This window comes from Pelecanus crispus, chromosome 12 (assembly GCF_030463565.1).
Source record: "Pelecanus crispus isolate bPelCri1 chromosome 12, bPelCri1.pri, whole genome shotgun sequence".
Classification (NCBI taxonomy): domain Eukaryota; kingdom Metazoa; phylum Chordata; class Aves; order Pelecaniformes; family Pelecanidae; genus Pelecanus; species Pelecanus crispus.
This window is the reverse complement of record NC_134654.1, coordinates 20,362,415-20,387,817: the sequence shown is the minus strand read 5'-3', so window position 1 is coordinate 20,387,817 and position 25,403 is coordinate 20,362,415. Positions and strand designations below refer to the sequence as shown.

The window sequence follows — 25,403 nt, the reverse complement described above, 5'->3', positions numbered from 1 at the left end:
GTTCAGGATGTGGGATACAGCTGCTCTCAAATATGAGCTCTTCTGATGGTGTTTCTGTATTCATCTCTGTGTCAATAATTACAATTGTCCTCCATTAACAAGAAGGTGCTCGGTGCTGTACAGCCAAGATGGAAGATGTGGGTTTTTATTTTATAATTGAGGCTTCTGGAGCGTATTCTGTATGGAGCAAAAGGAAAGGAATGATGATGTTTGCTTTGAGGTGCTAAATGTGGGCAGCCCCGATCTCCTGTTGTCACAGGGTGTAAACCAGGAACCACTGATGGGATGGGAGAGGAGCTGGGCCCCCTGTGATGAGCAAACTGGGAATTTTAGTTGCATCAGCACCCAGGTCTAAAGGTAACTCTTTGTTCCAGCTAAGAGTTAGCAGGAGCTGCTGTCCCTGCTTGAAGGCTGTGGAGGCTGCAGGTCCTGTGTTCGGGGTCAGCTCAGCTGGGAAACCGAAGGAGGAACTGGGAGAGGTGTGGGGCTGACCTGTCTACTGGGAAGGCCTGGATTTTGGAGCAAATCCTCCTAGCTGTGGAGGAGAGAGGTTTGGAGAGGCAGGAGGGCAAAAGGGACACAAGAAGGGATAGGGAGATGTTGTGGTATTGGTGGGAAATTCATGGCTGGCTGGTACAGGACTGGTGGATAGGATGCTGGTCTGGATGTTTATTTGAGGATGAGGTTGATCCCTGCTCTTTGTGGGGTGGCAGCTTCATCCTGTTGGTTCAGGAAGGTGATTATGGGCCTCTGAGTATTATCCTCCGAGGATATTGTGTGGAATGGGAGGCAGTTTGTGACACTTTTGCATTTAACGTGATTCGTCAGAAGCCTGGCTGGGGTAGGGGGTTTGTGCATGACTTCAGCAGCGCCTTCACCCTCTCGCTGTGACTGCACAGGCGGCCAGGCTTGGAGCAATGAAGCTGCAGGGTCTGTGCTGGGCCTCGGATGCAGGAGGTGAAGACCCACCTACCTGCCCCACTTTGGGGTGGGGATGTGTCACAACTACACAGTGGGAATCGGTCCTGTGCCTGTGGCTGCTGGCTGACTGTGGGGCACGGTGCCTCTGCAGAGCTCCTAATCTTTGCAAAGCACCTGCAGATGAGTGGGTGGAAATAAGCAGCTGCAAAGAGCCCAAGAGGAGTGGAGGAAGCCTTTTCTAGCTGGCTATAGCTGGCAATAAAGTTCTGAACGTGGCAGCATCTCTCCTCCCCAAGGCATATTCCACCCACCAAGCTGACCTATAGCTGGGGCAGCCCACGGCCGGGGTTAGCTGAGCATGTGGCACTCCTGTCATTCCCTGCTAGGGCTGGTTTGTAGCAGCACTTGCTGGCAGAGTTTATTGCTCTGTTGGGCACGTACAGCTGCTGACCTGCATTTGGCTTCCCCCTTATCTAGTAGAGAGACAATTCCAGCCTCTGTAATTAATGAGTCTCTCCTGCCAGGGTCTTGGGTGAAGCATCAACACAGGAAATTGGCCAGGCTAAGTGGTGTCTGTGCTTGGATCCCGGCTGTAAAGGCAGACCTTAGCCAGCTGAGATGAATTGTGGCTTGGTTGCTGACTTCATTTTTCATCCTTGGGTCTAAAGGCAGATAGGGGAACAGCTCCTGTGCGATCTGAGCTGTGTACTTACCACGCTCCTCCTCTGCCTGGGGTCTTATCTGCTGCAAATATCCCATGTGCAACGTGGATAAGAAAAGAAAGAATAAGGCTTGTTGGTCTGTATCCCTGGAGGTTACCTGTGCTTTGGTTTTGCAATGGCATTCGGGCACCAGACAGTCCAACACCGCTTCCTGGGGAGATGAAGTTACAACATAAGGGGTTAATTCTTGGGGAGCAAGCGGGCTGCTAAAAGACAACAGGACAACAGCTCTCATCTGACCTGGGGTTTGGTTAATCTCCACAGCTCACCCTAGATGTTGGTTTTGAGATGCTGTCAGGCTCCCAGGCACAGTGACGGTGTGCACAGTGGCCATCGTTTCAGAAAAAGCCAATTTATTTAGCTCGTAGTGAAGCATAAGATTAAACATGCAGCAGGCTGCTTATTGTTTAAGGAAGTCTCCTGTTCCTCTACTCCTGTGCTCACTTACTGCATCTTTTTGTATGAATCTAGGTTCTGGCTGAATCCTCACTGCTGCTGTTGGCGTCAACTGTGAAACCCTTCTCCGGGGCTGGCTGCCGCTGTGCAGCGCAGATGTATGGCGCGAGCACCAGGGAGAGATGAATAAATGAGCACTGACTTGAATTGCCAGTTCTTCGGAGCAGTGTCCATACAACCTGGGCCTAGGCTTTCTGAATGCCGTTGCAGTACAAATAATTATGTCAATGTGAAATGGCACGTCCTGTTGTGCAGAGCTGTACTGTGGATCAGTGGGTGGTTTTGTTGGGGAAAATGAATGTGCCCTTTAATGGAAGGGGGAGTTCTACACTCTTCGCTAGCCAAGGGTTTGTAGGTCAGCAGCAAGGTCCAAAAGCATGGAGAAATTGCAGCTGGCACAGAAAATTCAGAATCCATCCAGGTGGGGTGTCTGCTTTATTTTCACCTGTTGTGTTTGCTTTGGAAGGGAGTAGGGGTAAACTGTGCTGGCTGGGATGGGACACATCGGGTAGCAGCAGGCAGCTCAGGACATGGCTCTTAGGCAGAGCAGATGCATGGCCAGTGCTACCTTCCCCTTCCTGCTGCTGCTCCAGGAGGTGCTCTGGGAGATCCTGAGGTTGGGAGTGGGAGGGGGCTAGTTTTGGCCTGCTCTTTTCTCCCCAAAGCCAAATACTCTCCAAAATGCTGTGCACAGTCCAGCCCGAGGTCAGACTCTAGCCTGACTGGCAGCACGGGTTGTGTGTGGCTGCACCGCTCTGCTTGGGTGCGACACCGGTACCAACAGGGCAACCCTGTTCCCTAGCAGCAGAAAGCAGCAGTAAAGACTTGTGCCTGGAGAGAAAACAAGCAAAAACTCCCATGGTGGGCTTGGGGTGAAGAATATGTGGGTTACCTCCCTGCTTTCCTCTCTCTCCTTTACTTTCCCTGCTTCTCACCTGCCTCCCCCATCACTTCATCTCTTTTTTTTCCTTGCTCCTTCCTTCCCCTGTAGCTACTGCTTGGTAGGTAGCTGTGGTCACAGCTATCTCAAAGTTTCAGCAGTGCCACCTCGTGCCATGTCCATGTGTGGTACAAATGAGGCAGTTTAGTGAGCTGAGCTTTGAGCTCTGAATTTCTAATCCTGGCTCCTTTGCTGGCCTTAGGCAAGGTGCCTTAGAGCAGGTCTTGGCTTCCTCAGCTGCAGGATGGGACTGTTGCTAAAATAGCCCACTTCTGGAGCAGCATGAGGTGTGCTTGGTGGATCACATGGAAGGAAAAAAAAACTTGAAAATGAATTGTTCAGACTTGCTGGCCAGCAACACGCAGCTTCAGTAGCTAGCTCTTCCCAGGGCTGCGAGCGATCACTGTAGGAACAGCCCTGCTTCAGGGCTGCAGTCGGACACGCTGGGGGCAGGCAGGGCTTCCATATGTGATGCCTGCCTTCAGGCAGCTCAAATAAGCCACCTTGCCCCCAGGAAGGGACTGGGTGTCTGCTACTTCCTTACAGCTCAAGGGGCAGCCGGGAGCAGGCAATGCTGCTGAAAGCTCTCGGTTATTTTTGGAGGCTGCGTAAGGTAAGTGGGGAGCATCTGCCTTCTCTGCAGAAGCTGAGCTGAGGCTGGCCTGCCAGTCAGACCCTGGTCCTGAAAACCCATGGGTGTTAAAACCAATCCTTCACCTCACTGGGACATCTTTGGAGGTGCTGCCTGTTTCCCCAGCCTGGGGAACAGCTGGGCTCCCACATCCTGTTGCAAGAGCGGTTGAGAGGAGTTTGGCCCCAAGGAAAGTCTGTGACTGTGCTGGGGACACAGGGACACAGCTGCCTCTACCTACAGTTTCTTCTGCCCTGGGTGCCTAACTTTTAAGGTGCTTTCATTTGCCATTGTTGGCAAATAAGGACTTTTTGGAGGCTGTTGGATGGCTGGGCAAGGACTACAGCAGCTTCCCATTGCATCGATGAACCTCTGCCAGCCCACTGCGAGGGAAGGAGCAGATCTGCTAGAGTCCCCCGAGGAGGAAAGATGCTGAGTGCGTTCAAACCGGCGGCGGGTTTAAGCCTGTGCATGCGTGAGAAGGAAAGTGCATTTTGCAGAAGTAGCTTTTCCTGGCATTGCAGTTCATCTTGTTAATAAATCTCTTGTAACACCTCCCTGCAGAGCCCCTCAAGAAATCAGCTAACCAGGAGAAAGTTGAGATCAGAGATAAGCCTCCTAATCCATTATCAGCAAATGCAATCAAACTCTCCATCTGCTATCCAAGGCCCCTGCAACCCAACAACTGGGAGCCAGCCATCCGCTGCCTGCCTGCACAGATGCTTGGTCACCACCGCGCCTTCGCTTGCCTCTCTCTAGATTCAGCCTGGTGTCGTCTTAGATTAGTGGGCTGTCTCTGCCTGCTCTCGGAAGGAGCCAGATAGAGCTGACGGGCTGAAGCACATGCACGCACCTTGGCTGAAAAACAAGCGCCGGGTGGTTTATAGAGCCATGTTCAATTTAGTGCTGTGTGCTCCTGTACAGAAATAAGAGCCCTCTCTTGGCCAGGATTGCTTTGGCGAGCATCTGTGGAAGGAGGAGACAGAGAGAAATTCTTATGATGGGGATTTATTGATGACATGGGTGGGTAGTGCTTGGTTGCCTTTCCCCCTCCCTCTGTGTTTGAGCTCAGACCTGTTCGGCGGGGAGCATGGGCAGTCTGGCAGCGTCTGGGCAGCCCTGCGTTTGTGGCTGCAGCACGCCAGGTCTCTGTAGATGCTCACCAACGGGGACAGTCCTGCCTCGGAGGAATTTGTGGTCTAAGCTGAGGACACTATTTTGCAGGTAGGGCACAAAGATGTTACAGTCCCCTGTCTTGGTGGCGTCTGAGCGCGGAGCTGAGATTTGCAGGTAGGGCTGTGGTGTGCAGCGTTGCCTTTCCTACAAGACGATCTTTCCTGCCCTCCTGCTCCTTGGGTTGGTCATCACAGAATCCCACGCTGCCTGAGGTTGGAAAGGACCTCTGGAGGTCATCTGGTCCAACCCCCTGCTCAAGCAGGGCCACCCACAGCAGGTTGTCCAGGACTATGTCCAGCTGGCTTTTGGATATCTCCAAGGATGGAGACTCCACCGCCTCTCTCAGGTCATCAGCATAGTCTATGGCTGGCTCCATGAACAACATGGCAATCTTGCTCACAGGGCTGACCCACCCTTTGTGCCTGAGCTGCGGAGGCTTTGCCTCCTCTGGTGGTCCTCATTTGTCTCGGTGGTAGTGACAGAGCAGTAGTGGGTCGGTTTGCTGGAGATCTGTCGTCAGTGCACCAGGTGTACGGCCAGGTGGGCACATTTCGGTCCGTTGCAACCACATCACACTTTTCCCACCAGCCACATATTAAGGTTTGGGGACCCACTAATGGTTCCTACTTTTCTTCTTTCTCTATTCCTCTTTCGTTTGAAAGATTCATTATTCAGAATAAAAATCTCTCCCAGGTAATTTCAGGATTCAACTTGCTGCACAAAATGAGCAAGAGAGCAAAAATAACAGTGGGTAAAGAATGGTTTAATTTAGTAACTGATTTTCTATAAAGTAATTATTTCTTTAAAAACCTGGGATTTACTAAAAGTATCACAATTATTTTTTTCATTATGGCTACAGAATGAAGCACTTGTTTAATTAGTAAACATTTGGCATGCCTTTAAATAGGTTTTTAATTACATTAAAAGGACACTGTCAAGGTGTCTTTCATCATTTTAATAGACTGGGATTTTTTTTTTCCCCTCACAGTCAGATGCAACTCTTTGGGTTTGATTGGCTGCTCCAGACAAAAATGGGAGAAGCTTTTTCCCTAAAAAATATTTTTTAAAAAAAAAAAAAGCTCATTTATAGGTTTGGAGTGGAGATGATGTTTCCTGGCCTCCTCTGTTTCTCGACTTGTTGGTAGCAGGGCTCGTAACCTGCTTTGCATCATGCTGCCGGCTGGGCTGTGGGGAGGTGGGGGTGGCCCCGTCCCTAAGCACTGCCACCCATGCCTCATCACCCGGGGACCCTTTCGGCTTGGTGGCAGCTCTCCTGCCCCAGCCAGCCCCAAGGGTCACCCCGTGCTGTACACCCTGTCCTAAACCAGCAGCTTTTTGCCCCATAAATCACCCCACGTTGTTCATGACCCCTCCCTGGTGAAGCAGATGCCTGTACTACAGCCTTACAGCTCGCAGCTGCTCCAAGGAGCAGCTCTCCTAATAAATCACTAGGGCTGTAACTGAGCTTGATGGGAGCTCCTGGAGGAAATTCAGCTGTGGGTGAGTCCTCGGGCTCCTGCTTGCCTTTGGATACGCAGCATGCTCCTTCCTCGGGCTGCAAGATGTGGTTGGCAGGGGCCAAACCTGATTAACCCCTGCCGGTGACGGGGTGCTGCTCGTCCCCTGCCTGGTGCACGGGAGGCTGGGCATGGCCGTGTTGTTGGCGAATGATAAATGAGGCTCTGAGCAGCGGACCCAGGCGTGGCAGAGGCCGTTTGTCTGCGTCTCCCTGCTCTGCCTCACAGGAGCTGAGGTTTCTGGCCCCTTTTCGGGGCAGGCTCTCTAACTGAAATAGATGGAAGTTGCTGCAGGCGGAGGCAGCCTGGCTTGAGTGAAGGCTTCCTGGGGTGCCCCTGAAGGGAGGGAAATAACAGCAGAAATCGGAGCGTGGCGGTGGGGAGGCAGTGCCAGTGGCACCTCCCAGGGATGTATGGCACGGGGGTGGCACTGGGGCCGGCCGGGGACACGTGCCAGTCCGTCCTGCCCACCTCTGACCCGGGTCTCTACTGTGCTCCTCATGCATTTTACAGGCTGAACAACCAGACCGAGATGCCTCTTGTTTAATTTCTGCTTGCGTTTCAGTCATTATTGCTGTCCTCTGAGGAGCAGGAGCCGCAGGGAACTAAAACATCCAGTGTCTTTGCTTTAGTATCATTGACTTTCTGCTCTGCTGGGTGCGGGCAGGCTTCCCCGCAGCCATGTCCTCCTCCAGCATGGTCTGAGCACCTCCCCTTGGGTTCCTCAAGTTTTCCCCTTAATCCCATTATTCTCCTCCACCCCATCCACCACCTGCACCTTCCTCCTCCTGCTCTCTCGGCTCCCCACAAAGTCCTTTGCTTGTCCTGCAGCGACCGTCACCGCCCCATGTGGCCTTGAGTCAAGGCACTGAGTATTCCTGACCCCAAAGCAGATGGAGATGTGGAGCAATAGGGAGATGTGTGAGGATGGCTCATGCCTTCCACAGCCTCGGGGAGCCCCGGGCAGCAGAGGAGCCATGGCCTTTCATCCACCCCCTCGCTGGAAGGAATTGCTGCGCAGCTCCACCGCCTTTCTTTCCTAAAGGGAAGTGATGCCCCTTCCTGCCTCCTGCCTCGGCACTGGCTCCAGTTTCTAGGGAGACAGCCGCTGGGAGAGCAGTGGAAGCACTGGAGCTGGCAGATTGCACAGCTCAACGTATCGGGTACTGGGTGCCCTGGGGTCCCCTCCGCCCCAGCCTGTATCCCACCCACTGGGGGACCGAGGGACCCGCTCCTCCGGGAGCAGCTCCCATCTGTTTGTATTGCTCAGCATCGCTGGGTGGCAGCTTCCTGGGCAGAGGGGACGGTGCTGCAGGATCTGTCCCTTTCCTGGGTCCCTCCTCGGGGTCACAGAGCTTCTTTGCTTCACAGGACCAGGGCCAGAGAGGGCTGCGAGGCGATGGGTGTAGGAGTGGGGTCGTGGGGGGAGCGGTACTGCTGTGCTGTGCCCGTGACTCAGTGTCTCCCGTCCGCTTTGCCCTGGGGTGCATGTCCCCTGGAGGTACGGGGGGGTGGATGCTAGGATGGAGGGGTAAAACCCACCCAGTGCCCCAGGAACGTGGCTGCCCCGGTGCGGTGGGGAGCCGAGGTCCCTGAGGTGTAACCTGCACACCGGCTTCATCCCCGCACCCGCCACTGGTGGATATTTCTGGAAGGGAGCAAATGGTTGTGAATAACCATGATCACGGCTTTGCAAGACTTCCATAAAATATGAATGTATGATAACATCTGCATAAATTATTCAAGATAATCAGCACGGGGGATATTTTGCCGGCAATTTCATACAGGCTCCTGGAGCTTGATTGTCCCACCTGCTGGGTGTGCAGCAGAAAGGAAAGGTCCTCGGAATCCCAGGTCTCCAGCTCCTCCCATCACTCTCCTTAGATTGCAAACTGTTCTCCCTCCTGCCTCGATGTGCTTTCCCCCAGCTCCCAGCACTATTAACACCTCTAATTAGAGCTGCTTATTGATGTACTGCTGTTTGTCTAAGTGCAGCTGATCAAGGCAGAGAAGCCATTGAGCCGAAGTGAATCGCACCTCCCTGCCTTGCAGCAGCCTGCACGCCCAACACGGTGCTTCTCAGCCCCAGGTCTGGCAGAACAAGAAGAAAAGCCAGACAGGAAAGACAGAGGCGAACAAGCGTGTGCTGCCAGCCAGCCACAGACATGCCCTGTCTCTGTGCAAGCAGCTCCAGGTAATAATGGCATTTTCCTCTCTGGCAGTCGTTACACCAGCGTGCTGTGCGTGCAGTATCCCTCCAGAGAAAGGTATCCCTTGAGTGTACGCCTGTATTCAGTGTTGCCCCATCAGGACTGCCTTGTGTCAGGGAAAAACCCATCGGTGAGGTGGGTGCTCCAAGGAGGAGGGGTTTTCCTCTGCGCATTTACAGAAACACCCTCCCCACGGGGTCACCCAGAAAGCACGCCCAGCGCCTGGGGATGGATGGATGGGTGCTCGCTGCAGGAGGGCTATGAGCACAGGGGGCTCATGAGCATGACCATGGGGGCAGGATCCAAACGCCCAAACGCAGTTGGGCATGGGATCTCCCCCCACAGCTGGGGTGCTGGGGGACACAGTCCTGCTCTCTTCTCCCAGCGTAGGTACCTGGGAGTGCCTGCGTGTTTGCGTCTCTGCAATGCCACCCCTAGGGCGAGAGCAATTCCTGGTGCCGAGGCAGTGCTTTGAGGACGTGGTTGCTACTGGTGTAACTGGTGTAGTGAGAGAGAAAGGAAGGATGAACGTAGCGCCATGCAAATGTGCGTTTGGGCTCTGCCTCCTGCCAGCTGCTAGCCAAGAGTCTGTGCAATGACCTGCACGTGCTGAGGCAGCTTTCCTGATCTCATCTTGCTTTGAACCCAGCAATTCCTCCTGGACCGCGTGCGCTGCCGGTGGCACTTGGCTGCAGGGCCAAGCTAACCGGGTGCTGCAGGAGGCAGGATGCTGGCTGCCCCTGAAGCATGGCAACCCCCCGGCATCTCTAACCATCGGCCATCCTGGGGACAAGGCGGATAGGGTGGTGCCCTATAGAAGGAGCGTTTCCCTTCCTTCCTGCCGTCGTGTTTTATTAATTCTTCACGCGGTAAAGTCTTTATTAATAACGGCTCTAGGATCTGGCTGGTAAGCTGGGTAATGAGATTCTCTACCTGCTGTTCCTGTGCTGCTGTGATTGTGTTTGGAGGACAAAATTCTATGTGGATTAATTAAAATGAAAAACAAAAGTAAAAAAAGGAGTTTGTTTGAATTATTTACTAGTTTCCAAGAGACAAAGCAGTAATTGGAAGTGTCTTATTGCAGGTGTTTGGATGGGGGACGCTCGCTCCTCTGAGCAAGGAGTGAAGTCTGGTTATTTACTGGTGTTGGAGGAGATTTATCAATCCTCACGAATGCCAAGGGCAGCTCCAATTGCTCCTCAATTTGCTGATTCTGATTTTCTCCTCTTGGTTTTGGAAATTCAGCAGAGACAGGCTCTGAGACAGCTTTGCCATGGGTAAATGTGGGAACACACACTGCCAGCAGCGCATTCTTCCCTCGGGTGTAAGCAAATACAAGGGAAAAAACCCAAACCATCGTGCCCTGAGGGACTGCCGGTTCTTGGTCGGCTTTCCATCCCTGCTGGGGCCTCTGTAGGTCACGCAAATGCCACAGTGTGTTCCTCGCGGTGTCCCTTTCTGGATCCCTGTTGTGTCGGGAGGATCCTGAGCCTGAAGCAAGGGAATCCCCCCAGGATGGGGATAAGTGCCCTCCGGGGCTGGCTGAGGTCTCGTCCTGAACGGACACGTCTGGGTCCCTAACCCACGGCTGGCTCCAACCCCAGGGAAAAGCCACCGTGTGCTGTGTCACAGCTGTCCCACTGCACTGGGGTCCTGCGGTTGGGGTGGCTTCGGCAGCACGCCCTGGCCAGGCTCTGTCAGCAGGGGGATGGAGGGCTGGTATAAAATCAGGTGTCAAGATCCTTCTTCCTTCACAGACCCTCTCAGCTGATGGATCAGCAGCATTTCAGGGAATTGCTATGTGCTTTTACTGCTCTTTTACTCAACTGCTTCTCCCCCTGATTGCCTCTGTCCGCTTCCTCTCAACCAAGGTCCTTGGGAGCTGCATAATTGACTTCAAAGGGAACAGGACTTGCTTGAAATTGAGTTTTGCATTCCTCTCAGCCTCTGTGACAGAGCGCCTGGTGACCCCATCTCCGTCTTCTGCAGCAGTTCACCTTCATTGGTTTGTCTATAGGAAAAGAATGATAAGAAAGAAAGAAAAATGAAAGAAAAAGGTGCAAAAAATTCCATTTAGCAATATATGGCGTGATCAATATTCCTTTGTCTCCATATTCAAATTGTGAATCCTGCTGAGAAGAAACAAGTGGAGCTGCCTCGTTGGAGATGAGAAGTTAATCTTTAAAACCAATAAAGATTTAGGACGGTGTAATTGCTTTAAGATTTGATACTTTAGACTATTCAAACTTTCAATTTTTAACGCAACGACCTAGATCCTTGGCAATGGAGATGATTCAAGATGAGGAGCAATGACACCTTGGCGTCTGCCCACATTCTGGAGAGAACGCGCGGTGATGCTGTGAGCCCTGGGATGCGGACCCTCGGGGCTGCTCGCGGCTCGGTGGTGGCAGGGGGCACACGGGGGAGATGCAAGAGCTGGATGCTGTCCGTCCCCAAAAGTGTGAGCAGTGAATAGAGAAGGTGAAGAAGAGTAGCATGGGGAAGAATATATGGGGAGCTGAAGGAAAATGCACAACCGGTGTGGCAGGATTTGGCCAGGAGTTGGTGTTCATGAGGATGGTTTTTGGCAGGTCCAGGCTGCAGCTGTGAGGCAGGTGTGGGCAGCTTCGGGACCTCCCCTTGGCCTCTCTCCCGAGCTGGGATGCTGCCCATCCACTGCCCTGTGCATCTGCGCCTGCTGAGCACCCCCGGCTTCGGACCCCGCAATTACGGGTGGTGGGAGCGCGGAGGGTCCTCTCCTCTCGCAGCCTCCATCCGTGACAGCCAGATCCTCCCCAGGGCGTCGAGGCTAGAGGAGCCAGAAACACCCTTCTCTCTTCTCCGTTGTCCCCGCTGGGGCGAAGGGGCAGGAGGCCGTCCTGAAAGCAAGCCACACACCGAAGCAAAGCAAAGGAAGCAGCAAATTGCAGGTGGTTATTCGCCAAGGAGATTGCTGGGCTGGGAGCTTGGGGAGAGGGCTGCAACGGCTCCACGTCCCTCACGGGAAGCTCAGCCCAAGCTCCTGGACATGTGCAAGGACTGGTCCCCTCGGGTGGCAGGGGGAGAGGCGTGCCGGGAGACGTCCCGGCGGATTAGATATCCTCTCCCAACAGCTGTTACCTCCTGGGAACGCAAGCCCTGCCAGGTTGCTGTCTGTGTTGCTGCCCACGGTCCAGGCAGCTGGCGGGGAGGCAGGAGCAGCCCGGCGTGGAGGGCACCCTGTGCCTCCCTGGTCATGCCCACGAGGAGGTTTTTTTGTGACAGGCACCCCCAGATGCTCAGCAGGGGTGAAATCCACCCTGTTTTCAGCCCCGACTGAGGCAGGCATGCTCTTGCTGCCGACGCGAAGGCCTGGATCTTGCTCCAGGCGCTCTCCAGGAGAAGGCGGACCAGCCCTAAGGGGGGTTGGCAAAGCACAGCACCCCTTTCCCTTCCCTGCTCGAGGGGGGCAGAATTACATCCCAATCTTTTCTGCTGTTGTGATTTTACAGTGTTTATATGGGCAGGGAGCACATTAGCAATGAGGTAGATCATTATGTGCTTATATTATCAGCAGTAAAGCAAAGTTGCTTTTAATTCCTAATTCCACCATTGTCTGACACATTTCTCTGTGAGTTTTCTATTCACCCATATTTTTTTTTTCCCTGGGTCTCCACTAATAGAAATTGCTTTGTTGTTAAACTCAATTTCACTCTTGACTGGATTGAAATATGCTTATTTCCCTTCTAAAATAATAATAATAAAAATCTAAAATGATTTCTACTCACTGTATATGAAAAGTGAATATTTTTCTTCATATGGCCTATCAGATTTAAATGTCTGAGAGTTTCAGAGGTTTATTTTTTAATGGTCTAATTGCATGATCTCAGCCCATAGCTGGGGGCTTTCCAATTGTTGCCTTATGAATTTGAACAAGTCAGGACAATATGTGAGTTCTTGGGTGATTTTTGAAGTATTTTGGCAGAGATGGGGCTGCAAAATGAGACTTCTCCCAGTTTCTGCCTCCTGATGTAGCAGCCTTCAGCATAGCTAGGGCTGGTGTGCTCCCAAAGAAATCATCTTAAGCATCCCCCCCGTGCTGGCTGGAGAAGTCTGTGGGTTGATGCCTCCTCCTCAGCCCCCAGCTGCTCCGTGCTCGGATAATCCCTAGCACCAGCAGCTCCTGGGGCTGTGCCTGGAGCTGACCTCACTTTCTGGATGGGGCTGAGAGGGTGAGGAAGGTGCTGGTGGCTCCCAGGGTCTACCAGGTGCTTTGTGTTGAGAGGCTTGGTAACAAAAGCTGCCCGTGGCCAGTATCTGTGTCTGCCTCCACCAGTGCTGGGCTGCTGTGCCTGGTGTGATCCTGCTGCTGTGAGTTTTGGGGCTCTTGGGGTGCAGTAGCTTGGCTGAGCCCCGTGAGAGATGGGTCTGGGCAGCATCCAGAGCCTGGGAGGGGGTCTGTCCCTCTGGTTACTGAAGAGGTGACTGGAAGGAAATCCCAGCAGCAGGTAGGGACTCCCAAACCCAGCTGGAGGCTCCCAATGTCCTTGCTGCAATGGGGGCACCCCAGGAAGCCTCAGCCCACGCTGGGCTCTCCTGCTCTCCCTCTTCCACCAGCCGTGTCCAAAAGAGGACAGCGGAGGACCCTGTTTGGGGTCTGATCCTGCCATGCCCAGACCGCAGTACAGAGGCATCCCAAGCATCCCCAAAATGCAGCTCCCCCAGTGAGATGGGGCTCAGCTCATTACCAGAGTGAAGAACCGGCATTCCTGCCTGGCTCTGGCGTGGTTGGACTGTCATCTCCTCCATCTCCTCCTACCTGCCCCTGGGGACCAAAAGCAGCAGCGGCTGAGCCCTTTTCCCCATTATCTGTGAGAAATGTGAGATAAGGGGAGCGAGATGCCGGGGTCAGTGTTGCAGAGACGCCATGCATGAATGCTCGGTTTGTGGATAATGGACATACATTAATAAGCAACACAGGAGCCTGCGGAGCCCCGGCTGCTGGCAGGGCTGTATCACCTCCCTGGTTATAATGGCTTTGTACGCTCCCAGGCTTCCTCCCTGGGGACAGCCAGGGTGAGAGGAATGGGAGCTGGTGTGGGGCATCCCAGCACTGCATCCCCCGCAGCCTGCTCCGGGGCGCAGCAGCCGAGGCAGCGCTGGTGGAGAGCTGGGGCTTCGTTAGCCAAGGCATAAGCGTGGGAGCAGGACGGGTTTATGAGATATGAAAAGAAGACGTATGGCTGTCATCGCAGAGGGATGCGTTCGCTGCCCTGCTGCAGAGCTGCGCTTGTGTGTCAGCAGGAGAAACGTTTTGCCTGGGGTACGGCAGCATTTGGGGGGCTGCCTTGGCTGAGAAAATGGCGCTTCTCTCCCCTCTGGTGGGATGCAAGGGATGGGGCGCAGGGACACATCCCTGCAGCTCCCCTTTGGGTGCTTGGGGACACCATGCGCATGGGGCAGAGGCAGCAAACTCCTTACAAACCCCAGCAGGAAGGGCTGAGAGTGCCGCTCAGCAGCAGCAACTCTCCTGCAGTAATTAAAAGGCTGGAGAGTTCTTGCTCTCCTAACCCCCGGCTTTATTTTCTTTAATTACACCTGAAGCTTGATATGCCTTGTCCCTCTTAATTTGGCTAATGCTTAGCCTTCCTTGCCAGTGCAGGCCACCGCTAACTGGTGACTCCCACCCAGCTCTGGCACTCCCCAGTTGCATTGCAGGGGCTGTGAGTGTCCTGCCCAGGCTCCCTGGGCTCGCTTTGGGCTGTCAATATGAGCCCTGGGCCCCCGCCTAAGTCCATGCACATGTGGGAGGCTGTTGTGAGGGGGGTGATAAGCTCTCCCTTCTGCCCAGCCCCTTGGTGCACCATTTTGCATCCTCCTTCTTTCCTGAGCTCAAACACCTCTCCAAATTGTGCATGTTGATGCCACCAGGTCAGCAAGCTTGTTTGGCTGAGCCTTGGGGCCATGGGGGATACAAAATCCTCAGCGGGATGGCTGGGGGGGCACTGGTGGCCCCTGGAAACCCCCCATCTGGGGAGGCAGCACCTGCTGCAGGGGCTTGGTGTAACATGCTGATAAGCCCGGGAAGCTCCTCCAGCCTATTTTTCTTGCGGTCTCCCCTGCGCGATGTCCTTTCGATGCTAAGTCAATGGCTGAGCAATGGAGTGTCCTCCCGGGACCGTGCCGGGCTGGAAAACGCTGCTCAGCCAAGTGTGACAGCAAGGCAGAGCGGGAGGCAAACCTGAACTGGCAGCTCTGAGAAGTCTGCCCGGCCAAGGGACAGATCCAGCCCTCAGGTCTGAATTTTTTTTGGAGGTGTCTGGGTCCAACCCACAATGTGCTGCCTTGTCCCCTTCCTCTCTGGAGGGGCTCTCTGGGGGGGGTTAGCCTCAAATAACCTCACCCAGAGGGAGGATGCTCTCTTCCCCTCGGCAGCTGTGGTTCAGCATCTCCTGCCCATTCTCCCCCGATGCTCTCATTTACCCCCGGCTTGGTCCCTTCTTTGTTTCCCCTTCCCTGCCTGGACTTGAGCTGGGCAGAGCTGCCCACTGCTGTCACGACTGCAGGCGTCTCTGTTCCCCGTGGGTGTCAGGAGTTGCCCCGGGGGAACTGCAGCCCTGTTAATGCACTGCAGAGATACAAATACATCTCAGTAATCTGCTGTACAGCTCTCCCTCTCTCTTTAATTTTTAATTGCTGCTTTCGTTTCCTCTGGGCATCTCCCTTTGCAGCAAGGCAGTCAGGAAACCTTTCTGACCGATAAAGCTGGTTCAGGCTTTCCTTTTACCTTTCGCATTTTCTTCTTGGTGGTCAGGGTCATTGCTGGTTTTAATTAACGCTGTAAGAAAAATGCACTAATTTCTTTCTCCAAGAAGAGAAAGGGAAGTTCAGCTTCCCTTCTGCTCTCAAAACACATAATCCTATTGGGAGCTGAGGAGTGATCCTTACCTATATTTTCCTCTGCTGTAAGTGAATTAGCAGCTAATGGAAGTGAAGGATTCACAGCACTGACAGGCTTGCAAGGGCAGAAGCTTCCCAAATTCCCCATACAAGGCTATGCTGATGGGAGCTGTAGCATCCCATATTTTACACCTGACCTGGCTGTGCACCTCCAGCAGGTACCTGAGCACCAGAGCTGTAGGTCCTGTGCTGTGCAACCAGCACCGCGGGCTGCAGCACTCCTTGGCAATTGCAGCCGCAGCCCACTGAGGGTTGCAATGCTCATCCTGCTCCCCAACCAGCACGGAGCAATCTGGTGAGCTGGGAGAGCCCGGCCTGACTGCTGAGGGCTGCAACCAGCCTCTAACCCTGCCTGATCTGTCCCCAGGGGATGCTGCTGGCTCTGATCTTTGAGCAGTGCAGAAGTGCTGTACTTCACCACTGGGCCCCCAGCTGCTGTCCCAGGGAAGGAGGGGGCAGAGATCAGCATCTGCCTGGGGTTACGCTGCACCCCACCGAGACCTCAGCCATGCAGATAGCTCGGGGACTGGCGAACAGCCCTAGGGACCCTCGCAGCGGGTAAAACACCCTCCCAGGGTAGCCAGGGTAGTGTCAGGTGCCCTCTTGCAGCTGCCTTTCAGCTGAGCAGTGCTTCTGGTTTTCAAGCCTTGAAGGGAAACGTTGCATCTTCTGGAGGCTGCAGTCACAGGGACTCTAAGCCAGTGGATGAGTCTTCAACACCTGCGGCTTTGGTGCTCTGGCAGCAGCAAGGCCATCCATGCTGCTTGCTGCTGGAGATGTCCCATCAGCCACGGTCCTTTCCAGTTTCTCTTGGTCCCTTTGAGCAGTCTTGGGGACCTGTGTGGCTTCTGAGCGTCCTGTGCATGAGGATGCAAAGGTGGCTTTAGGACACTGCCATCCCACCCTGCCTGGTGCCCCCTCCAAACACTGACATATAAGCAAATTTGGGGCTGTTTTTGCTGCCCCTGGGAGTAGGCAGAAAGCCTGGATGCACTGCAGGGGTGGAGCAGGGCTGCCTGTACGGGCATCGCAGCCCTACAGTGCCTGCAGGAGCCCCCGGTACAGCGAGAGCACATTGCGGTGCTGGCAGGCAGCTCTGCGCCGGCTGGGCGGCTGGTGATGCTTGCCGGCGCAGGAGATCAGTACCAGGCTCGAAGCCTTTCCGCCTTGTTGCTACAGAGATGGACAGAGGCGTGAATGCAGTAATTGAGGCCAAGCCAGTGATGGAACTAAGTTGTTTTATACCAATAAAGAGTGCCTTGTACCCAGCAGTGTCTCTTGAGGGGGATGGAGAAGTTACTGTGACTAAGTGATCTTATGTCCAAAGCATTTGGGCATTGCAGCTCCTGCAATCAAATTATATTTCTTATCTCAAGGGCAAAATTGTGTGAGGGGAGAACTTGAGAAAGTAGCTTGTCATAGCACATTACTGCTCGGTGGTTTGCTGTGATTCTCCTTCTCTGTGATCATTATTTTTCCATGAAGAGCCAGTAGTTTGAGGCTCGAGAGGAGGCTCCAAGAAAAAACATGGGCAGAGTCTGAGCCCCAGGCTTTGGAAAGCATTGAAGAAGGGTCTTGGGCTGGAACGGGGACTCTCTGGAGGGTCCTGGGGTACCTTTGGAGCCCGAGCAGCACTCAGGCATTGCTCACCAAAAGCTAATATAAACGCTGTCACTGTGACTTGTCTGGAGCTGCCCATGGCTGTGCTGCCCACAGCTGAGCAGCTATGACTGTCAGTCTGCACCCTTTACAATGATATGATATTTTAAACTTTGTCTATGGTGGTTTACAGCCCACCTCACATTTATAACCCCTTTTCTCCAGTTGTGGTGATCTAAACCATCATGTTCTGCCCAGTGATGGCTGGATTAGGGAGCTTTGGGGCTCATGGTAACATGGCTGCTCAAGATCAGTTGAAAATTCCTGAGGTCTTTTGCTGGGCCAGTCCTGGCTGCTGGAGGATGCTCTGGTGTCGGAGCTGGAACCGCGGCTCTGCCCCAGGTTACAGGCAGGGCTGCGGAGGTGGCTGTCTGGAGCCCGTACTGGTGATGCTCCATGTCTACCTCTGGCTGGGCGGGGGCTCTAACTGGTGGAAGACTGGTTTCTTTCGTACCAGCCAGCTGCTGAGCTGGTTCTCTCCATTCTCTGCTGCTGTCTGATTCATAATAATAACAAACATACGTGTGTGTGTGTGTGTGTGTGTGTACGTATAACTTCAGCATATTGATTTTTGGGGCCATTGCTTCTCAGCTGCCAAAGAAGATAATTCACCGCTTTATTACCATCCTTGGATTTTAGATTTATCCCTCTAAACTGGTAGTTAATTAAGCTTTTGTTTCAAGCAGCAGCACAGGGAAGGGACCATCTGCTGCAGCACTTCTCCTCGGGGACAAGGGCCCTGCGGGGCCAGTGAGCGCCACGTTTCTATCCGCAGGGCGAGGAATCCTGCACACGACGGCGCTGGCAGGAGTTGAGAGTGGCAGAGGTAGCTCTGCCTGGCTCCCCGGCCAGCACCGTGCGTGCAATGGCTGCTCCCTGCCAACCCCAGCACCCTCCCAGGCTGCGTGTGTGGGATATGCCTTTCCCCATCTCCGGACAATCCCTCTCCCACACGGACCTGTGGACTCGGGGTGTGGCTGGATGTTCTGCAGCGGGAGGCAGGAGACCTGCAGCAAGGAGAGCAGCGGGCTCTGGTGGCCTCCCTCCCTCCCTCGCCTGGCCGCGGACGTGTCCCTGCACGTCGGGTTTCCCCCGGTAATCGCTGGGTTTATGGGGTTTGGCACGTTGCTAATAGGGCTGTTACAACATCGCTAATGCCTTTGTGCTGCCGTGCAGGGTAATGGACGGTTGCCGTCTAATGTGCTGGTAAAATAAAAGCTTGTTGAATGGGGATTGCCAAGAGCAGGTTTTTGCATTTTATTTTATTTTTTATTTTCCGCTGGCTGGTGCTGCAGCAGGCATCTGGAGGAAGCCAAGGCGGCTGAGCTGCCTTCTGCCTTCCCGAGAAACGGCCAGGCCCTTGGGGGGCTGATGGGGGTCTTATCCAGCCTGGGGTCAGCTCCGGAGGGAGGCATGGGGGGGGGCACCATCTTGTCCCCGGTCCCTTCTCCCCCTCACGACCCTCACCCCTAAGCCTAACAAAATGAATGTGTCATGCCTTATCATACCCCGGCCTTTTCCTGCTGGGATGCTGCTGCCATTGGCCTCAGGGAAGAGATGCCGCTTGGCACGACCCGGAGCTTGTGGGATGCACGGAGGGACCTTGGCACTAACCTTATGGAAGTGAGAGGGGGATCCTATCCCACAGCAAAATTTACCCCACACTGGAACTCTCGTACCCCCTGCTCTGCATGTCCCAGGACAGCGTTTCCTCCCAATCTCTCGGGAAGGCGCAGCCAGCTCCCGGCACGCGGGAGGCAGCGATTTGGCTGCTCCGTTGACCACTTCATGTTGTGTGTTTATGTGCATTAGGAAGGATTCCAGCCCCATCATGCTGAGCTGGGCTCAGAACGAAAGACTCTGCCTCCCGCTGCTGGAACAGCGCTCTCGAGAGCAGCAAGTGGGGAAACACCAAGTTTTCAGGTGGTTTTACAGCTCAGGTGGGGATGGAGGGTCTCCTGTCAGAGATGCAGGGGCTGGGAATGGAGGGAGCAGGCAGGAGCAAGGAGATCAGGGGTGGTAGGATGCCCACAGCACTTTCATTAGTCTGCTGCTTCCCTCCTTTCCCAAAGGCCAGGTTAAGAAAACCAGGTGGTTTTTCCAGAGAAGGCCAGATGCACCAGAAGACTCCCAACTGCACCTAAAATGGCAAGCACTGAGGCACCCCAGCTGGAGTAAGGTGTCTGTCCAGCCCAGTGGGTCTGCGTGGTCATGTCCATAAGGTCCCCACAGGACAGGCTTCGGGGTGGGATGTCCTTACCAAGATGTTGGGCTGCTGGTACTGAAGATCAGGGAGAGCTGACCTAAGGGTTTGAATTTGGCTTGACAGGGCTGACTGCTGCTTCTAAGCTGCCTTTTCTGCAAATCCTCAGCATGTCTGTGTGTCCATCTGCCTCAGCCCAGTATTAACCTGCTCAGACCCAGTGTGGCAATGACTCTTTCCCCATCCCCTGCCCATGAAAAGGGTGGATGAACACAAAAAGCCTTTCGTATTTATGAAACCCTAACAGATATGCTTTTTCTTCTCACTTCTCCGTGGCAAAAAGTGCTGTTTCATGGGGAGAAAGTGCTGTTTTGTGGAAAATTTCCAGCTGTCTTCAGTCTCTGAGCTCGCCTGTGGCTGATGCTGTTGCAGCATATGCTACCTGGAGCTCTGCTGACTGAAGGCACCCCTAGTTTACAGCACGGAGAAGGAAGCAGAGCGAGCGCCTGGGATCCCTATGGAAATCGGAGTTACGGTGCCACAACAGTCATAATATGGCATTTCCTCTTCATCAACCTCATGGGAAAACACTGGGATTCTGCACAAGCAAAGGAGTCCACAATTAGTTTATAAAAGAGGGGGGGGTTGGCTGCTTGGTGCCGGGAGGGCGTTGTAACTGCACAGCACTCGCAGGGTAGATGGTTGAGCGGTGCCGGGTTGTTGGGGTTGGAGGAACATTTCTTGCCCGGGAAGCAAGCAGGATGGAGAAGGGCTGGGAAAGACCATGGGAGGAGAGCGTCCCACCATGGGGAAGGCAAAGGGGCAGCTGTTCCCACATGTCACCCTATGGTTTATGGTGCCCATGGTGGTATCAAGGGCAGAGAGGGATGGCCGGCCACGGGGCCAGCGCAGCACGAGGGGGCCCTGTTTGCACCACAGCCCCCCCAGACAAGAGCCTGGTCCTGTCCCGGAGCCTGGCCAAACACGCACACTGCGGACAACGGTCTCCTTTCAGCTCTCTGTAATTTTGTGCTCACCCTGCGGGGCGATGCATCCCCTCCCTCACCGCTGGTGGGGTGCACCCATGCCAGCTGGGTGCCCTCGAGTCGGGGGCTGGAAACGGTGCCTCCGGGCTCCGTGCACATTCGGCTCCTTTAAGTCCCAAGCTTTGGGAGGGTTTTTGTGCCTGTCACCTTTCACACCTGAGCTGGGAACACCTCTGCTGAGCTCAGCAGCTGCTTCTCCCGCCTCAGCTCTCACGGCCCCTTCTTTGTCTTCCCAAGGACGCTTCTCTGCCTCCCTGCCCCGGCCCCTCCACGCCACCCTGGTCCTTTCGGCAGCACCCAGGGGTGCCCGGGGACATTGGGAAGCCACGTCCCGGGCTGTGACTGTGACCCCCAGACAGACAACAGGGCGATGGGGAAGCAAAGCCGCAGGCCGGTGCTGTCAGAGCTTGACTCCAGCCCCCCATTTTCCCCAGAAGGGGGGCTTGCCCTGCTCCTCGCATCCCCCAAACGCAAACAGCACCCGCGGGGGCTGCAGGGTGGCGTTTCTGATCTGCCCCCCCCCCCCCCCCCCCCGCGCTGCTCCCAGCCAAGGGCCACCCCCTGCTCCCGCAGTCCCCACGCCTGGGCTGCCGCCCTCCCCCCAAAATGCCTCCCCCCCCCAGGAACCCCCCCCCCCGCACCCCCGCACCCGCGCTGCGGGGCCGGGCTGCCGCTAGATGGCAGGCGGTGCCCGGCGCAGCCTGCGCGGGGCGGAGCCGCCTGCGCGGGGCGGCGCGGAGCGGCGCGGAGCGGGGCAGGGCAGGGCAGGGCGCGGCGCCCCGCACGGGCTGCGCGGAGCGGAGCGGAGCGGCCCCGCCATGGGCTCGGCCGGCCGCGGGCAGGGCTAGGGCGGGCGGGGAGTGCTCCGCGCCCGCTCCGCGCCCCGCCATGCGCCCCCGCGGAGCCCCGCGCTCCGCCCGCTGAGCCCCGCTCGCTGCCTCGGTGGGGGGGGGGGGGTGCGGGGGCCGGTCCCTCCCCGCTCCCCCCGCAACTTTGAACGATGATCACAGTCAACGCGGATGGGAAGATAATGGTCAGAAGATGCCTCGTCACCTTGAGACCCTTTAGGTAAAGTTGTTATTTTTCTCGTCCCTCCGCCCGGCTCGGCCCCTGCGGGGTGGGAAGCCGCTGTCGGAACGCATTTTGCGTGGGGGGGGGGCTGCGGCTCGGCGCGGAGGGGGATTGAGCCCAGATTGGGGTGTCAGGGATCCAGGCAAGTTTGCCCGCAGGTCAGCGTGCCGGTCCTGCAGCACTCGCTGTCTGGCGGCTCTCAATTCACCCGTCACGCCGGTGTCTTTTGGGGTTAATTATAGGGCTGTTGGCCGCTGTCTTTTTTAATACATTTCTCGGAGATGTTGGTGCGCACGAGGGAATCGGTTCCTCTGGTTTAAATCTGCTGGTGCTCGTGGGGATTTGGAAACCCACCCTGAACTGGCAGCGGGGCGGGGGTTGATATCCAAGCCTGAAACCCTCTGGCTCCAGCACGCCCGTGCCCACCTATTCCTTTTTTCCTCTTGGTGTAACTCTCCCCATTTTTGCCTCCGTGCATTTGCTTCCCCTCTCCAGCCCTCGCTCTCCAGCTTCCTTGTTTCACCGGAGATGCGCTTTGGTTGCTCCCAGGCTTGAGACACATGGGAGACACTGGTAATTGCTTGGTTTTCCTATGGGGAGAGGAACCAAAAACCCACAGAAGGGGAAAGTGCTGGGGGGCGAAGCACGGGGTGGGGTGAGCCTAGCGCAGCCACCTGCCAGCGCTCCTCGCTGTGTTTTGGGGCTGGGAATCACCTGGGATCACCGGGGGGATCTGCTTGCTGCCTTTTTGCTTAGCCCAGGGTCACTGCCTGGAGCTGGGAAGAGGATGGGGCTGCGCTTGCGCCGCTTGCTTATGCTCAGGTTTGGAGATGTTGTCTGCCTCTCCCCTGGAGTTGCCTGGCTCTGCACTGCTTGCCTGGAGGGATTCCTGCGGCTGGATCCCGCAGCAGTGCCCTGGGGCTGGGGGGTTGGCGAAGGTGATGTCGGAAAGTGGTGGCAGAGCAGGGGCACGAAGGGCCCCCACGGCTCGGGCTTGCTCCAAGCGTGGGGTGGGGAATGACTGTGAGAGAGGTGGGAAGGATACACGCACCCCAGGGGTATGCTCTTTGCTTGGCTCTTTGCTTTCTTAAGTAGGTTTCAAGTCTGTAGCGAGGAATTGACTGGCCTGAGCATCGCTCTCCCCTGTGCCCTGGGCATCGCTCCTGCGGTAGGGGAAGCCCATTTTCAGCAGACCTGGGCTCAGGCTGGGGGAGTGCAGGGAGTGAGTCGCAGGTGGTTACAAAATCCCATTGGAGATGAGGATGTGTGCAGATGAGGGATTTGTGATGGCAGGAGAGCACCTGCACGGTCCTGTCTGTGTGCCCTGGGCTGGCTTCTGCTCTCAAACCAGTGCAGACCAGTATGGGTGCCACAGGAACCAGCAGGGTTAGCCTGTTGTTAACCAGTCAGGCTTTCCTTGTGTAAGAGGAGAAATTCCCAAGACCCTCTCCTGGCTGTCCTGCATTGTCCAGTTCTGCGCCTCCTCCACGTTGGTGTCATGCTGAGCCTGACCCTTCCACGTCACCGTCCTGTGTCATCTTGCCCCCAGCCCAGCGCGAGCAAGCGTTGGCACTGCCCCACTCCAGCTGTAACCCAGTGCAAATCACCACTGCTCCCCTAAAATCAGCACCCCACATTCTCAGCTGATGTGAATCAGGGACGACTTGCAGGAGTGGGAGAAGATACTGGCAATCAGGATGGGTCCTGTAAATCAGGTGCTCATTGCTGGCTGGGCAAAGTCTCGCTGCTCTGTGGAAGCCCATCGTGCGATCCTCTGCCTGGTGTAGACTCCTGGCAGCGGTGCCATCGGCAAACAGCGAACGGGAAACCTGACCCTTTGCACCAAAACATTTCATAAATCATGCTCCAGTCATGCTTAGCAAAGTAATGCAAAGCCCTGATCTGTGAAAGTGCCTGCAGCAAATGGGAAGGGGAGAGAGAGCAAATCAGTGCAGAAACCATTTGTAGAAATGTCGAAGGATGGCTCTGACTTTATCGCGGCACCAAAAGGTGTTTCATTTGTGACAGTGCTGGATTCAGGCAAGAATTCACCGTGGGGCTGGGAGAGCCCTGATCCACCTCACCCAGCTCTTGGTTTTGCAGAACACGGGGAGTTCAGCCAAGTTTGTCAGCTGGAAACCAAAGCCACGCTTTTCATGTGTCTATAACATTGGCCAGTAAGAGAATTCACTCTGGTTCCCTTTGTGGAGGAAGATTCCCGTGGCCGAGCATCATTTTGACAGCGCCGCGATGGTGTTGGGCTCTGAGCGAAACAAGGTTTGCGGGAGAGGGAGCATCTTTTATTAGCCTGGCTGCTGCTGTTAGAAATTGTGGCTCAGCTTTTGGGTTCAAGAGACTCGGGTGTTGAAAACTTGTCTAATAAAAGATATTACCTTTCCCTGTAGCCCTTGGGTTCCTGGTGCACCTGCATAATATTCTCCCTGTAGGTCCCAGCTGGGTGATGCAGGACTGTGGACAGACAGTCCCAGTGTCACAGCCCCGTCCCCCTGGGTGCTGCTGGCCTTCCTCCCCCCATCGCCTCCCAGCTCATCACTCAGACCCTCCTGGCCGCATCCAGCTTTCAGTTCCATGGGCCAAAATCTGCAATGACTGGGGCATCACTTCAGTTTTCACTAAAGACTCAGAGAATTTGGCTTCCTTCTCTTTTGGGCACCAAGCCAGAATCCAGGATTGTGAACCTTTCAGTTTGGGTAGGATGTGGAGAGGGACTTGGCGCCAGAACCATGCCCAGGCGATGAATTAAACGTGATGTGTGATGACAGGGAAAGCCAGCGTGCAGAGTAGATGTTACTTGGTCATTGGAGCTCCATAGTCTTCAGTAAGCGAGACTTGATTTTGGCAGCAGAGGGCCCAGTGCGTTTGATGGTCAGTCTGGAAGATCTGGGCTCTGGTATGTTTTACCTACTTCATGGTATTTGTTTTCTGCGCAAGGAGTTTCCATGAAGTTAAGGCTGAGCCAAGCATTTTTGTTCACCTGGAGAAGATCAACATAAAGTAAAAGACACGGTGTCCTCAGGCTGAGCCCACCTCTGCAGCCTCCTTGCTCCCTGGTGCACTGACTGCTGCTGGGCTAGATCCGCTTCTCTCCTAGGCACATTAATTCTGGTTAGGCTCTGATCCCTCTTTTCTTAGGAAAAAAGCATCCTGCATCTCCCCCATTCTTTCTGTACTCCAGTCAAAATCAAAAAGATTTTGTCTCCTAATGAGATGCTAGAGCACAGATCACTTTTGAATCTTTTTCTTTCCTTCCTCTTTTTTTTTCTTTCCTTCCTCTTTTTTTTTTCTTTCCTTCCTCTTTTTTTTTCCTCTCTCTGTTTCGCTCCTTGCCAGAGTATAATTATGAAGATTAAAATGTGTAAACAAGGTCTTGCATAATGATGAAGATATTGTCAATAGGAGGGGTGAGAATGAAGAGCAGGATCAGCTCTGATTATTTAATCAGGTGATGCTTTGTTAAAATGTCCCTTGGGGGAGGAGGCAGCTGGCAGCAGGATGGGGCCTTTGGGTGGGTTTTGTACCATGACGTGCTCCCAAGGAGGACCCTCGGTTGTGGGACACAGCTGGGCTTTGACCTCCTCCACCTCCTTCAGCTTGTGCCTTCTCCACTGTGCTGTTGTCCTCTCCTGCCAGGGACGTGCCACAGCAGACAGCTTTCCCCCTCTCCTGCTCTAAGGACAAATTCATCCCTCCGAGGCTGAGATGGGTGCTGCAATCCCCTCCGTCATGTTGCTGAGAGCTTCTTCCAGACCCAGCGCTGTGCCACATGGCTGGGCACAGGGTGTGCTAATGGGGATGGACTAATGTCCCCAAATCACCCCTTCCCCGAGCAATTTATGGGACGCTACTTTGCTTTGCAGCATCAGGGATGCTCTGCTGCCTCCGCAATCGCCT

General features: G+C 54.8%; 1 protein-coding gene across 2 annotated transcripts in view; it reads left to right on the top strand.

Moving 5' to 3' along the window:
* The first annotated feature begins 21,420 nt into the window (after nucleotides 1-21,420).
* MGAT5B (alpha-1,6-mannosylglycoprotein 6-beta-N-acetylglucosaminyltransferase B) overlaps nucleotides 21,421-25,403 on the top strand; it is a 69,830-nt gene continuing 65,847 nt past the window's right edge. For both annotated transcript variants that reach the window (XM_075719878.1, XM_075719877.1), the window contains exon 1: nucleotides 21,421-21,488. In XM_075719878.1, the coding sequence (XP_075575993.1) occupies nucleotides 21,421-21,488 (68 nt within the window). The remainder of the gene's footprint in view (nucleotides 21,489-25,403) is intronic.